At 39.8% G+C, this 15,111-nt stretch overlaps 1 protein-coding gene across 8 annotated transcripts; it reads left to right on the top strand.

The window, feature by feature from the left end:
- The first annotated feature begins 372 nt into the window (after positions 1 to 372).
- eif4enif1 (eukaryotic translation initiation factor 4E nuclear import factor 1) lies at positions 373 to 13,779 on the top strand. 8 transcript variants are annotated; one of them, XM_040116175.1, is made up of 19 exons: positions 373 to 704; positions 1,429 to 1,533; positions 1,629 to 1,702; positions 3,437 to 3,564; positions 3,954 to 4,228; positions 4,520 to 4,718; positions 4,892 to 5,055; positions 5,843 to 5,981; positions 6,568 to 6,744; positions 7,991 to 8,262; positions 8,956 to 9,030; positions 10,325 to 10,511; positions 11,223 to 11,311; positions 11,575 to 11,711; positions 12,088 to 12,169; positions 12,279 to 12,402; positions 12,494 to 12,808; positions 12,955 to 13,125; positions 13,333 to 13,779. In XM_040116175.1, exons 2-19 carry the CDS (start codon positions 1,435 to 1,437, stop codon positions 13,518 to 13,520), a joined length of 2,895 nt encoding a protein of 964 aa, XP_039972109.1. In that variant the 5' UTR covers positions 373 to 704; positions 1,429 to 1,434; the 3' UTR covers positions 13,521 to 13,779. The 8 variants fall into 8 exon arrangements, with proteins under 8 accessions (XP_039972109.1, XP_039972105.1, XP_039972111.1 ...); XM_040116171.1 differs by having other exon boundaries at positions 1,382 to 1,533; XM_040116177.1 differs by having other exon boundaries at positions 1,379 to 1,533; positions 7,991 to 8,217.
- The last annotated feature ends 1,332 nt before the right edge of the window (positions 13,780 to 15,111 follow it).

Raw genomic sequence — 15,111 nt, 5'->3', positions numbered from 1 at the left:
ACAGGGTCCTGTCAGAGTAACGGCTACGTGCAATATCAGTTCTAGACAGCCCGTGAGGGCGGGGTCTCATATTTTCACAGTAGTAGAAGGAGAAAGCTGTGACGAAGTGCAAAGTGAGCAAACCCCAAGAAAATTAATAGCTGCCCCAAATAATGCCTCTTGAATGTTCTAAATTTAGTGTAATTTATAATCCTACAAAGCAGGTTGGATTTTTACAGTCTTTTTATTACTGCAAACAAGCGTATTACCAGTAACATATATCTTTTATTATTTTTTTTAAATATTAAAATGCAACATAGCTGACGCACACCAGACTATTAAGAATTCTAAAAAGGCGCAGTGGGCACAATGTAATCTTTCCAAGGACCTTCTTAAAGCGGCGATCAGAGGAAAATTGGTGCTACGACTTAGAAAACAGAGAAAGAGCAGGCAAATATTTGAGATTACACAGTCTCCGTGTGAATTAATTTGTTATTTGGACCCGTGTTATTGTGTTAAGTTACCCCAGTATAGTGTGCGTTTACTGAAATCTCTGCAACAACTCAGCCGGCTTTAGATTTGATACTCGCTGGGTGGGCATTATCCCCATTCCCCAGCTAGTTAGCTAGCTAGCTAAAGGTGCTACGTTAGCTAGCTAGCTAACTATCGGTAGCTGACGCCGCTCGGCCGTTAGCTGCCAGTTCTCCGCACAGCGATCAAACCGAGTGAGTAAGTTTTATTAATGTACCAGCTAGACATGCCTTTGTGCAAATTTTGTACAACAAATGAAGCATAGAATTAACTAAATGTGGGACGCTAGGCTAGCTAACCCTCCACCAGTCTCTGGGCTAATTGTTGTCGGATGTTCTCCTGAAACTCAGCGAAGAGTTGATTCATTTGGACAAAGATTGGTAAAGTGGCGTCAAGGTTTTGTAACTGACTCTGGTTGATAAGTTTTTCTAAAAACAGTTTCGTTCACAGTCCAGACGCTACAGGCAATTCGTCGATTAACGTCAGGTAATTTATTGTAATTGACATATCACGTCTCGCGTCAGCGTCTCTGGCTGTTGTCAATTAACTTGCTAATTGGCTAGCAGCGTTTGCTAAACGTGTTTCCATGTAAGTTAGCTCGACGTTCGGTAAAATTGATTATTAATTTAATATTTATTGGTTGTGCAGTATTTTCAGGTTTGAGGCCGGGTCGCTTTGTTTTCCCATGGAAACTAGAATGACGCTGTGTTGCTTTTGAAAGATGCATTTATTGATCTCTTGATCAATAAATTAATTGCATGTACATCAACTGAAGCAGTCAGTTGTCCTCTAAGGCTGTAGGACAGATCTAAATGAAGTCAAGAGAGCAGCCACCGTCATGCTTGATTAACGTTAACTTTGTTTCTAGCAGGAACAGAGACGTTCTCGGGATAGAAGCTGTTTGTTCTGTGTCTTTAGTCAATCATGGAGAACGATGCTTGTGTTGAGCCGAAGACTGGTGATGCTGCTGTGGATCAAGTAAAGCAACAGCCTGCAGCCACAGCTCCTTACAGATACACTAAGGTGATGGAAAAACACCAGCTATACGATCATTTATAGGCTGTGTAGAGGTCTTCCCTAACACTACTTAACTATTTTGACATTGTTTAATTATATAGGAGGAGCTTCTGGAAATAAAAGAACTGCCAATCTCCAATGAAAGGCCAGAATGTCTCTCTGAGAAATATGACAGGTAAGAATGTCATAAGATGTAAAAAATGTACACCATAATAACATTCAAATATGTGGGTCAACAAGGGAAGAGAGACTAATTTTGTCAAATGAGACAGCTTGGATACACTCTGCTGAAGAATGGATGCAATTTTTTTGGCTTCTCTGACTGTAATTTGCTTAATTGGGCATTTGATCTGGTCATAGGCATGTTTTCACTTAAATATGAGCTGCTAAGAATGAAAAAGCTTAGACAATCTTTCTGAGAGGACAACATTAGTGGATTTCGTTAGCAGTCCTAAAAGACCGTTTTGGAAGACAAAACCAATAAACATTAATTGCTTGTGTTAACTATCGGCCAATAAATTATCAAAGGTCTGGTTGTATTTATAGAATATGGTGGGTTTTTTTTCCTAGGGGGATAGCCTTTAAAACAAGCACTGTATTCAGTGTGTACAGAACAAAGCACCATGTCCTCACATGCCTCTTAAGTTCAAACCACATAGCGATCATAGTCTGCATCAAGTAAAGCTAACAAAGTCTAATTTTGTGTGTTGCTGCAATTGTCTAAAGTGTGTAGGATCAAATGCTTTTATTTGAAAGTCACTTTCAATGGATCAGATTCTGCAGTACAGCAGGTAGGCTGAGGATAATGTTGTTTTGGCAACTTACATCCTCAGATCAAACTCAACAACTATTCACAAACTGGTATTAAATTTGAGTAAATAATTTATGATCCAGTGGCCCGAATGTCCTCAAAATCTGCTTTTAATCATATACATTTACTCCAGTTTTGAATCTGAGTTCAAATCATTAAATTCTTTTTGAACCCATAAGGTGCTGCATGTGGCTGGTCAGAAATGGGGTCTGATTTTAGTGATGTCCTCTTGAGAGTAACGGTACATGTAAAATAAATGGTTAGTTCCGCAAATTGTAGTCAATGTTGGCTTGAGCCCAATGGGTAGTGTCTGTCCAGTATTGTAAAAGGTGGGCTTGGACATGTATTTTGCATCTACATGCTCAAGGCAGGTTTTATTACAAAGTTTTAAGTCTTATTTTGCTTACGTCACAATCATGAAAGCCAGTTCCCCAGAAGCCATGTGTCTACCGCTTTTCTTTTCCTTCTAATTATATGGTTTGCATTGAGATTTGAGATGTGAATGAATGCCAACTGATTGTCAGGACATTCAGACAAGTTTGGCTGATTTTAATTGAAACATTCTGATGTGTTTCAATCTTCTTTAACAACCTTCCAGGACAAGCTGTTTGAAATACGGAGCAAGCTTGTGTTTACATGGATTCTATTTTTTTTTTTTTTTTTTTTTCCATTCATCACTAGACCTTTGTGTGTTTCCTACTTAAAGGATTGGCAGTCTTGGAGAACCAAGCTGTTTTTCATTCCAGATATATGAGGGATATTTTTCCCCCAAGACCTGGAAATACAGAGGAAAATGAAAAAGTAGATGGTATGATAGAAAAAATAGAATTACTCTTGGCTCACCGGGCAAAGGTTGAAATTTATGGTTGCAGTTGGTTTTTAAATAAAGTTTTATGCTGAGTTTTACAAAATGTTAAATTGTACTGTAATTGGTCCTTCTAATGCTCAGAACTGATACATGCCAATATTAAAGAAAAACTAACATTAGACATGTAAGTTGTGTTTGTTTGGGGAATTTAGTGAGTTACTTGTCTTGTGTATCAGTAAACGGGCGCATATGTCTTTTAATTGTGGTTTTCAAATGGTGTTCTGATGCAGTGATGGTGTCTGGGACCCTGAGAAGTGGCATGCCTCACTGTATCCCACTTCAGAGCGTAGCTCTCCAGTTGAAGGTTTTAAGAAGGACTATGTGGATGACAGAGTCCCTCTGAAACGAAGAATCCCAGGTAAGTGACTGTTTGTTTATGGAGGCCAAAATTTAAAGATTAGATTTAAGGCAAAAAATGTCATGAGGTTAGTCTTATGGTCCTCTGGAGAATTTTTGTACAAGAGATCTGATAAATTATGAAGCTGTGAAAATCGTATCTAGCAGCAGTTTCTGTAATTTTAATGTTCATAACTACTGCCCAAGCAAATCTTCTAACATTTTAATGTTAGAGGGAGGGATAAGGAAGTATGAATGTACTACAAGTGAAATGAATTTATTTTTAAGAAATGTACAAGATCTTTCAACCACAGGCCTGCACTGGATTAAAGACTTGGTATGATGTGACTGTTGGTGTAGATTGTGTACTCCCAACATCTATAACCAGCCTGTTTCCTGCATTGTATTCAGATCCTCGTGAGCGGTTAAAGGAGGATGATCTGGATGTCATACTGAGCCCACAGCGACGCAGCTTTGGAGGTGGATGTCAAGGCAACGCTATGCCTGCACCCCACGCCCGTCGCCCAATCAGTCCCCTGGAAAATAAGGAGAATGAAAGTCTCCGTCTAGGAGGGGCACGCAGAATCGGCAGTGGACGCATAATTGCTGCCCGAGCCTTTGAGAGAGAAGCCCGTGCGGAGAAAGAGAGGGAACGTGAGAGAGACTTTAAAGATAAAAGATTCAGGGTTCGTGTTCATTGCTTTCGGTCTATCCATAATGTATTTCCCTTAATGTTACCTATGAAAATGATTTTTTTTTTTTTTTAAATTATATAAAAGCAAACAATGTTTACTCAACATTTCTAAGTAAAATGAGGAAGGTGCTGCTTTGACTAAATGGGGTTTCTCCATACACAGATTTTACCTCAAGTATAATCCCATTTAATTAGTCTAATTTTAAGCAGCATGCAAAGGTAATTTCTTAATTTTTTTTTTTTCAAACACAGTATCATTATGTTTGTCTTGTATCATTTGCAGAGAGATTTTGGTGACAAACGTGTGTTTAGTGAAAGGAGACGGAATGACTCTTATGCAGAGGAGGAGCCAGAGTGGTTCTCTGGGGGTCCCACAAGCCAGTCTGAGACAATTGAACTCATTGGATTTGACGACAAAATCCTGGAAGATGATAAACGCAAGTCCAAGCGGTCAAGGAAGCGGACAGAGTCTGTGAAAGAAGGCATGTCAAATTTTGTTCTAGTGAATTGCAGCAACGTTGTACATTTTAGCCATTTTTTTCATTAGTTATGTTTTTATCAGTTACTAGAGTCAATAGTTTTATTTAGATAACTAGTTTAGTGTGAGAGCTATCTTATTTATTATTTATTTTTTGTTGTCACATTCATTTTGCAGCAGTGGAATGTAATGGTGGACAAGCAGGAGAGCAAGATGTGGGTTTGCAGTCTACAGCTGATCAGGAGGTTCCTCACCCTGATGTTCTGCCGGAACAGTCAACTGGAGACTTCGACTTCAATGAATTCTTCAATCTGGAGAAGACAATGCCAGGACTTGCTTCTGTAAGTACTGGGGTGCACTGTGTGGTTGTGTTGGTGGTTTTTTTTTTTTTTTTTTTTTTTTTTTTTTTTAAAGGTGTGAACATCATTGGTGGGATGGCAATGTTAACTCCTAGAACCCTATCAAGGCGATTTAGTGTTCCGTCTCTCCCTTATGCTGTATACTGAACAGTGTAAGCTAAACAGTAGAGGTTTTCAAGTGTATCTGTATTTGTATAATCATTAAGAACCTCGTTAGGGGCCAGTTGTAGTACAGTTTTGACCTGACTGTTCATGTCCAAATAGTTGGGTTCAAAAAGGCTTGTTGAATTAAGTCTGCAGAATACATGGAGTACGAGATTACCTCTGCTGCACAGGCTTTACCTCACTGAACTTGATCTGTGGTTGTGGGTATTGTCACTGAATGGTGCACTTTATAAATAGTTTTGTCAGTTGGCTCTTGCATGGGGTTGAGGAGAGGTTAAAAATGTGTCAACAATCCAAATTTATGCCCATCATTATAGTTGCATTAGACTCATTTATAATTGTAGAACAACAGAACAAGTCTACAAGCTAAATGAGTTTGTGGTGTTAAATCAACACAATGCCAAAAAGCAGTGCTCTCATTGACACTGCCTTCAATCTACTAGCACATTTTTGTGCTAAACTGATGGAAAACGCTCTAAACGTAAGTGTAATCTTTGTTCTTACACTCTTCTGCTTTCGATCTGCTAATTTTTTTGTTTTTTTTGTTTTTGTGTGTGTGTGTTTTTTCCACCATGTCTCACAGCCGTCGGTTTCTGTCTTACAGATGATAGAGGACGTTTTGGGGGAGGTCCCTGTATCGGCTAGCCGCTTCAGTCAGTGGTTCTCTAGTAACTTGAGCCCTTCAGGCAGCCGGTCCAGCAGTCTAAGGTCCACTCCTCACGAGGAGCTGGAAAAACTAGCAGGTAAATGATTTGATTTCCTTGGCAGTCCCACTGTTTGTCTAAAGAAGTTTTAATGTAACGATATAGCTTAAAACCAAGCCAGAGCACGGTGGTGAGGAATTTCAAAATCAGAGGCCTGTTCTTTTTAAAAAAAAAAAAAAAAAAAAAACAGGTTTCATGAGTTATCAGGACAACCTCTGTGTAAAAGATTTAAGGGGGTCTTGGGTTTTAAAGTTATCCAGATGATTCAGTAAATTTGGGGCATGGAAAAACCCCTGGATTTCTTCCTACTTGTTTCTTAAATTGTTATCTTGTAAAGCATTAATAAAGAAACCCATTGAATGAAGCCACTCTTGACTGTACCCAATCTGGGGGAGCAGCATTAAAATCTTGATCTTGGAGTACCTAGTTTTCCTTTTTTATTATTAAAGTCTGTCAGCCCCAACCTGCTGCTTTACTGTATCACCCTAAATGCTATGTGACTGCTAGCCCATTGAATTCTTGCTTTGTAATGTTCATGCTCTGAAAACACCATGTTGAATGTCGTAAACCGGGTTTTTTTTTTTTTTCTTTTTTTTTTTTTTTATACCCCCTCCTCCTTTTGAAGGACTTGAACCACGCTGCACATCCCCTAGCCAAGGGCCTGCCCCTTACTTCACACCTATTCAGTCATCGGAGTGCAAGGAGAAGGTGGACATCCTGGAGCTCCTGCAGAAGGCCAAAATAGACCTGAAGCCCCTTCTGTCCACCCTTTCAGTCAATAAAGCTCGGCTACGGGAAAGCAGTAAGTTTCAGTTCACCAAAACATTGCACAGTTGAGTTATAACATGACACAAATTTTACTGGGAATATACTCGATCATGTATGGTCCAGCATGTATATGAAAATTTGAGCTGTGTATTTTTGAATTGGGAATGCATTTATAGACAGAATAGTGAGATGGGGAATGTTTTTAGCTATTCTAGTGAAATAAATATCTGACTAATTAAGATATTTCCTCATTCAGCCTGCTAAATGATTTGCAGCATTGGCTACTATTGCCAAATATTCTGTAGAAACAGTCTTGCACTATCTCCAGTAAATATTTTCTGTCTGTCATATTGCCCAAACCTATTTCCATGGTACCAAAGATGATTGTAATTATAAACAAAGAATATTCAAATTTTAACCGTTCAAAAGATTGAAGTTTCAGTGTAAGAGGCTCTACATGGCTTTGATGACTTCTCTTGACAGTTTTGTTGTTCCTAATGCTGTGCATCGTGTTGCCAGGTTACTAATACATCCTAAAGAGAACAGGTTTTCTAAACTTTAATTTCTTACTGTTTTTACAGCTTACATCCAATTTGTTGAACCCCTATATGAACCTGATCACAGCCTCCTCTGACATGGCCCTTCTCATGGTTCGCAACTCTGATCTTGACACTAAGGCTGTGATCCGATCGATATGAGCACTACGTTTTTTTAAATAAAAAAAAACAATATATTTGGTCTCAGTGACTGGAAGAAAAATGCAGGGTCATACAGCTAAAATGTTGAGCGTTGCCCAACTTTTGCTACAATGTTTCGCAGAGTCACTGGCCAAAACCTGCGTCTACCTCAGCTGACAAAAGATGAAATGATTGTCCCCCGTAATAATTTAATAGGTGTCAAATTCTGTCTAATAGTATTATAAACCTCTGTTCTGGTGACTGAGTACTCCATCCTTGAGTTTGAAGGCTTATCAAACTGGACTTTCAGATTTTCATAGTCTCACCTGTAGTAACAACTGGTTCAGCCCCTTGAGTGTCTGAACGCCATCTATGGGTGACTGAGCTTTTGCTGCTCAGGCACCTGAGCTTAGAATTCCTGCCAAGGGTCTCAAGTGTGCAGGGTCGTTGTCTTATTTCAAATTTCCTCAGAACTCAGTTCAATCATAGTTCTAATAGTTTTTAAAGGTTTTTAATTAGAATTTTCTTTTACTTGTAAAGCACTGTGTAACCTTCCATTTTGAACAGCTACATAATTTTTGATTTTTATATTTCTGTGCCCAGCTAACTCTGGAGTGGTGCTCTCGCTGGAGGAGGTGGAGGGAGAGATGAAGGGGATGAGGCTGGGCTCAGAACCACATGTGCGAAAGGTTCCCCCTCCACAAAGAGGAAACGGCACGCCATTCATGGCTGAGCATTTAGAGGAGGCTTTAACTGGTGGCTCCAGTGCCCGTCCACGCTCACGTGACACAGACATGTCGGCCTTTAATAAACTGGTCAGCAGCATGAAGGCAAGTGGAACTCTGCCAACTCACCCCAAAACCAACACAAACAACGTAAGTATTTCTATACATGTTTTTATTTATAGGGTCCCTGGCTTCCACTGCATAAGTTTCGGCATTGTGCATGTTGAAATGGAACTGGTAACCTTTGAAACATATCCGTCCCTGTGCGATGTCTGAACGTAACATGCACTTTTTAACACTAGATATACCACCTTACCTTTTTTAAATTACAATGGATTAGAAAGCGATGGGCATAAATTTGCTTCTCGACTGTTTTTTTTGAATGTGTTGATGCATGAAAGCTTCAAGTGTCCTATTTATGCAAGTCCGTTTCTGAATTGTTGTTCTGGTTTGTACTGAGACGAGAACCATCTTATCTCTGTCATTGAATGGATGTTCATTAAGGAAAATGATATTAATGCATTTAGTTAGTGCATTAATCCAAAAACATAACTGACTTGCATGAGGGACACTTTGTGACTCGCATGTACAAATCTGTCTCAGTGGGCTTGCAGTGACCAAGTTTAAGAAGGATTCAGCAAAGTCTGTTAAATGCCCAAATTTTTACATATGGTGTCACTATTTGAAAGCCAGTTTGTATTCCAGTTGCTGTTTTGAGGCATTTCAAAATGCCTACCACATGGTGTACACTGAAATGCTCACTGGGATTGGTTTTCACAAGGAAATCTGTGTTTTTGGTAGCATTTTACCTGCCACAAATTGTTTCTCCTTTTTACTATGCAGCAAACTTCAGACCCAGCTGTGGTGACATTGTCTGAAGCTCAGGTGCCTGCTCAGCAGCAAAAAAACATTTTCCAGGTGTGTATGCTGACCCCCCCCGTCAGGCTAATGCTAACAGATGTCTAGTAAAGGCCATATGTCTCCATGGGTCCACTCGCTTCCTGTTATAGACTTGGGGTCATTTGGAAATTACACTTGAACTACATATCTCTGGTTTGATCAGATGGTGCATCATTATTGCAGGATTAATTTTTTTGGTGCAGCAGATGGAGAGTGTAAACTGAACTGCAGGAGAATGACATTTATAGTTGGTCTTTTCGACAGCAGCTGCTCATTAATTTCTGGCACAATCAGGCTGATGCTGGGGTTATTTCTATATTTGAGCCTTTTTTGGGTGACTGCATTTTGATCAGGTTCATTTCCAGCCTGGTTTGACTAGGACACGAGGACCATGCCCCCTTTTTTTTTTTTTTTTTTTTTTTTTTTTTTTTTTTTTTTTTTAAATGCATGTTTGGTTTTGGGTAGGTTTTCCGCAGGTCAAGTTTCAGATCAGGTCCAAAATTTTTGATTTCTAAGGTAGTGTTCTTTCATTAGCTTCAACAAATATAGCTGTTGTGTGAAATGTCCATTTGGAGTCTGTTACCACATACAGTACCATGATCATTAAGTTTTCTTCTCAGCATGCTTAGCTTCCAACACCACCAGTGGACTTGGAAAATAAGGAAAACACAGAAGATGGTTTTGAATTCTGACACAGGCTGCCTAAAGGATTTTGTCTCCCTCTGCTGAGGCAACATTTTATAACCCTTCAATGCTGCCTCAAGTTATAAAACACCTCAGACTGAGGCTCTGCACACTGCTGCTGGAGAAAATTTAATTTGAAACTTATTATTCACCTTTTATTGCTGTCAGATGAAGGCAGCATGAAATGAATACTATATGTAAACTAGACGCCAGGCCTGCTGCAAAAATGTAGTCTATACTAAACAATTTAATGGAAAAAGTCTATCCACTTGTTATACTTTATATTGGTTCAGCTTGTGTTTGAGGGGCAAGCTGAATCAAATAATGTCCAAAATCATGTCAGTCTTTGTCCCAGGATGGGAAACCTGATGTGCAGCCAGAGTTTTTATAATGTCACATTATGACTAAGAACACTGTAACCTTGTGTTTGCTGTATCCAGGAGTGTTTCTTTACTAGAGCTGTTGAGGAAGGTTGCTAGTTTCCAAGTTGGCAAATTGCCTGGATGAGCTTTGCGGGGGAAAAACACTCCATCCCACATTTTTTGAATAGCAGTTCTGCGCTTAAATTTAACTCAGACCAATAACATTAAAGTGAACTGGAATTTCTTGGGAAATGTTTTTATTGTAGGAACTGTTAGGCGGTCCTGCTCGTAGTGGCTCCCCTACACTTCTCGGCAATCTGTTGGGCAGCTCTGAGGGCCCAACAACCTCTGCTCCTCTTCATGGCCTACTACACAAGGGCCCTTCACCCCCTCTCTTTCCGCAGAGGGCGCCCTCTCCTGACTACTTCAACAGTCGGCTGCAACCTTCAGCAGGTAACTTCATTACAAAAGTGACAAGATGCATCCTTCAAAAAGATTTGTAAGCCATATCATGGACTTGTCAAGAAAACGCATGTATGCACTGACTTTCTCCTAATCATAACACTTTATCCACATATTTCATGAACACATAATTACAAATGAGCCCAGAAAAGTTATTTGGATGCTTGTGGGTCCCAAATGTTTGTTTTCTCCCCATGAAGTGTTTGTCCTCTGTGCTCCTAATGATAATCAGGGCACAGTAGAAAGCTGTAAATGTGTGACAGCTGTAAACTGAAGGAAGTGGTTTTTCACTGTTAGAGAATACAATTCAAACTTTATTACAGCTCTCATTGCATGTCAAACTAGGGCATATCAGTTAACACTGGGGCAACAGGAATACGGGACTGAAACAAATCTTAGAATATGTCACATAGGAGCTACAAGAGCAGAAGCTTAACATGGTGAGCCCCCCCCCCACACACAAATGTTAAACCAGTTTATGGCTATCTCCTGCTGTGAGGGTTCAGTGGAAACACACATGATCACAACACAGCTAAGAGTGCTATAGTGATACTATGGACATTTAAACCACAACATCGGACACATTTACTACAGCATTTTTTTTTGTTTGACGTGATGCTGTTGAACAGACAAGTTAAATCATTTTATTTTATTTTATTTTATTTATTTATTTTTTTTTCCCTCCCCCTCTCTCCTATCAAGGTTTTCATGTTGGTCCTCAGCCCATGCTGCCAGAACAGTTTGCTGATGTACACAGGTCAATCAGCCCTGGATCTGCTGCACAGCAACAGGTAACTTAAATGTTTGGACACAGTAAACCTAATTTAGTAGCTTTATTGTTGGGTTACTGAAGGGAGATTTCACACATAATAAAGCTAAACTTTATAGCTGATTACACCCAAAACAGACGACAACAATACTAATGGTTTGGATTTGAATAGATAACCTATACTCTTTTTACGTAAATAAATTGGATTCTAATTGAAAAACCTTTATTTTATAACATGAAATGCATTTGGGGATCTCTTCAGCTGTGTGTATTGTGTTTGTCCAGATGAGGGCGCTCTCAATACCAGTGACTCAGGCGGACCTGGAAGCCCTGGCATTCCAACAGGACCTTGCTTTACATGCCCATCACTCATTCCAGTCCGGCTACAACAAGCCACCACAGGACAAGTCTTTTCGAAATCGGTTAGTTTTTTTTAAACCATAGCTAAATACAGCACAGTGTTCATGGTTAAATAATGACTGTTGAATTAAATGTGATTATTGCCTTCTTAGCTAATTACCCACCTTTTTGTTCTTCTAAGAAGAACACGTTTGTATTGGTTACTTGTCCTGCTAGTTCATTTTAGCAACTGGAATGAAGGCAAATGCAGCTTAGTTACATGTTACAATTAATCTTTCCTTGACCTTTTTATTTATTAAAAAAACACAAAACTTCAATCACTGGTAATATTTTGATACATATTTGCATACATTAGTGTACTTGATGGATGCACCTAAACCAAGATGGATTGGTTAGCATTTGCTAATTATGTATGGCTGATGTGCTTGTTATCAACAGACCGCAGCGTGTTAATCGCTCCCCTGGTCCAGGCCCTCAGCCTGCTGGGAGAAACTCTCCAGGCAATGCTGTCACCAGCATGGTGAGTAAACTTTATTCTCCCAATTGTCTTTTTCCAGACTTGTCCTGTAAAGACCAACTAATCTTTAAACTCTAGCTTGGATTAATGTTTTGCTTTTTACCTGCTACAGTTGTCCCCTTCATTTACACCCACATCTGTGATCCGCAAAATGTATGCGACAAAAGAGAAAAGCAGGGATGAACCACTGAGTCGTTCAGAAACCAAGGAGGAGGGAGCAGCACACACTCAAGATGGTATAGAGCATTGATTTATTCTCAACTTCTAGATTTTGAACTTGCAGCACTACAACAATGCAACATGGAGACTCGGGTTATATGATTACAGACAGCAGCTCCCCAAATCTATACCTGGAAGCAATGGATGGGAATGCTGCCCAGTCTGGGGGAGTAAAGGCCAGCTCGCAGTCCATGCCAAGCAAGGATCAGGAGCGTGTCCTGCCTAGCTCCGCTGGACGCCATACACCCACCATGGCACCTCCAGGACCATCCTCATCTTTTCCTCGCCCAATCTACCCGGTACCGCTGCTATCCCATGTACCTATGGTGCGTCCTCCTCCCCAGCTCCACCCTAATGTGGTTCAGCGAATGCTGGCACAGGGTATCCAGCCCCAGCAGCTTGGACCTGCTCTTGTGCAAGCTGGTTAGTGTATGCTTGTTTTTCTGTCCCCAATCTCTCTCATCTTTTGTAAAACTTTATTTTTACTTAACTGTAAAGGGTTTTTTCATTGACCTAATGTTTAACATCTGACCCTGAGAACTAATGGAAGTCTTGACTTGTACTCACAGGTATATTTCCTCCACACGTTGACCTTGCACAACTTCCAGGCTTGCCTCCTGCCCTGCTAGGACAACCGCTGTACCCTCTAACTGCAACAGGGCATCCACTTCTACCTCCCAGAGCCAATACGCAGATGCAGTTAGCAGTAATGCAGCAGCAACTTCAGCAACAGAGACCAAGTGAGATGAAGCAAAGTCAAATATTACTGCTCAGTGTGTGTATGTGGTAGTGGCAGCATCAAGTCACCGCAAAGGTTTTGGATTATCTAAAAGTTTACAGTTTGGGATGGCAAATGAGTTTCTATCATCAGCCCATTTTGGTTCTTGTTTTCCCTAAATTTATTTTTCAGCTCTGGGATTAAACTGTATTTTTGTCTCATCTTGCAGTACATCCAAGTGTCCCAGGCACTCAGTCACAGAGTCAAGGATCCCACCGAACAAACGGCTCCCAGCGACACGGGGGCAGCCCCCCTCTAGGCCTCGCCAAGTGGTTTGGATCAGACGTGCTAGAACAGCCACTCCCCTCCATGCCAGCCAAGGTCATAAGTGTAGATGAATTGGAGTTCCGGCCATAAGAAAATAAACTGTGGATAGCAAGGTTTTTTTTTTTGTTTTTTATTTTATTTTATTTTTTTTTTGTTGTTTTTGGTGCCCATCTCCAACTCCTCCATTACATTAAATGTGAACTTTAATTTGAAAGACAGCGCACAGAACTGGATAGTCCAACCATGCCATGCTTTGTCTTCAACCTTGAAGTCACTGCTTTTGAAGAGGCAAATTATGGAGATTTTTTTTTTTTTTTTTTTGTGGCTGAGTGAAATTTTTTTTTTTTTTTTTTTTTTTTTTTTTTTTGTATTAGATTCTGCGCAGTAAATAATGTATAGGCCTAATTGTACAGACCATGGGAAAGATTTTCCCCCCTGTATATAGGTATGGTTTCTTTAACATGGTGTGGGGAACTTGAAACTATCCTGCAGTTCAACTGAAAACTGAGAGACAAAGTCACAAAGAGCTGGTAGCCCCCCCCCCCCCCCAACCTGCACTGAGAAAGGGCCACAGCTAGTAAAAAAACTGTTGGGTTGGTGAGTAACTTAAGTGTTTACTCTTGACTTTCCTTTGTGGCATGTGGCCCTTTTCTGTAGAAGTGACTGACATGAGCATTTTAAGACTGCAGGAGATGGTTGTGCCTTTTTTTTTTTTTTTTCCTTTTCCCATTTTCTTTTCTTCTTCTTCCCCCTTCCCTGTATCCTCTCCCATCCAACCTGTCACTATGGGGGACAGTACTGCTCACACTGTCAGTTTTTGGGAGGGTGTTTGGGATGCAGTTTATGTGCGATTAAGTTCAAAAAAAAAAAAAAAAAAAAAAAAAGCACAACTAGAATTAATAAATAAAACATTCAGTGAAACAGCTTGTTTCTTTGTTTTTTGGTTTAAAAAAAAAAAAATGGTTTTGTTGCTTTTTGTACTGATACTTGATCATAGAAGCATGGCTGAATATTTGCCACGTTATTAGGTAACAGCTCTGCTTTAGCTTCTACCTCTGCAAAGCTTGTGGCGACACTGTCAAGAAGGGTCTTATTTCAACTATTTTTATTATCATTGCCCTTCTTTATGGTAGTGTTGCACTGAACTGTATTAGATTGAAATGTTCTGTCCACGAAGTTTACACACTTGAGTAGTAGAATATTGGATAAATCTTTTCAACATAATTTGGTCTAGTACAGCACAATTAGATAGTGTCAATTTAAAAAAACCAAACTGCCCACTAAGTTGTTTTTTTTTTTTTTTTTGCAAAGGTTCAATTTATGCTGAGCCCTTTTTTTTCTTGGATTGCATTATAGTTCTGCACAGGTTCACCTACTACAGTTGCCTCATCCGAAACATTTGTAAAAGAGCACTGTGATTAACTGCATACTTATGATATTAACCACTGTACTGGTTGTGCAGCGTAATACATTTACAACGAGTTACCTGTTTATTCAGTGCAAGTCTATAGTCTAATGTCAGGGCCAGTATATCTGCAGATATTAGCTTATTGCAGATATTCTAGCATTGGTGACTGTGGGCTGATAATTTCAGAGACGTGTCAGTGCAATAACATCAAAGACATGTTTGTGGTCTTTAAGAAATATTGTCCACTATTTACCAATTTAAAATTCACATCTT

This window comes from Xiphias gladius, chromosome 21 (assembly GCF_016859285.1).
Source record: "Xiphias gladius isolate SHS-SW01 ecotype Sanya breed wild chromosome 21, ASM1685928v1, whole genome shotgun sequence".
Classification (NCBI taxonomy): Eukaryota; Metazoa; Chordata; class Actinopteri; order Istiophoriformes; family Xiphiidae; genus Xiphias; species Xiphias gladius.
This window is presented reverse-complemented; position numbering and strand designations above follow the sequence as displayed.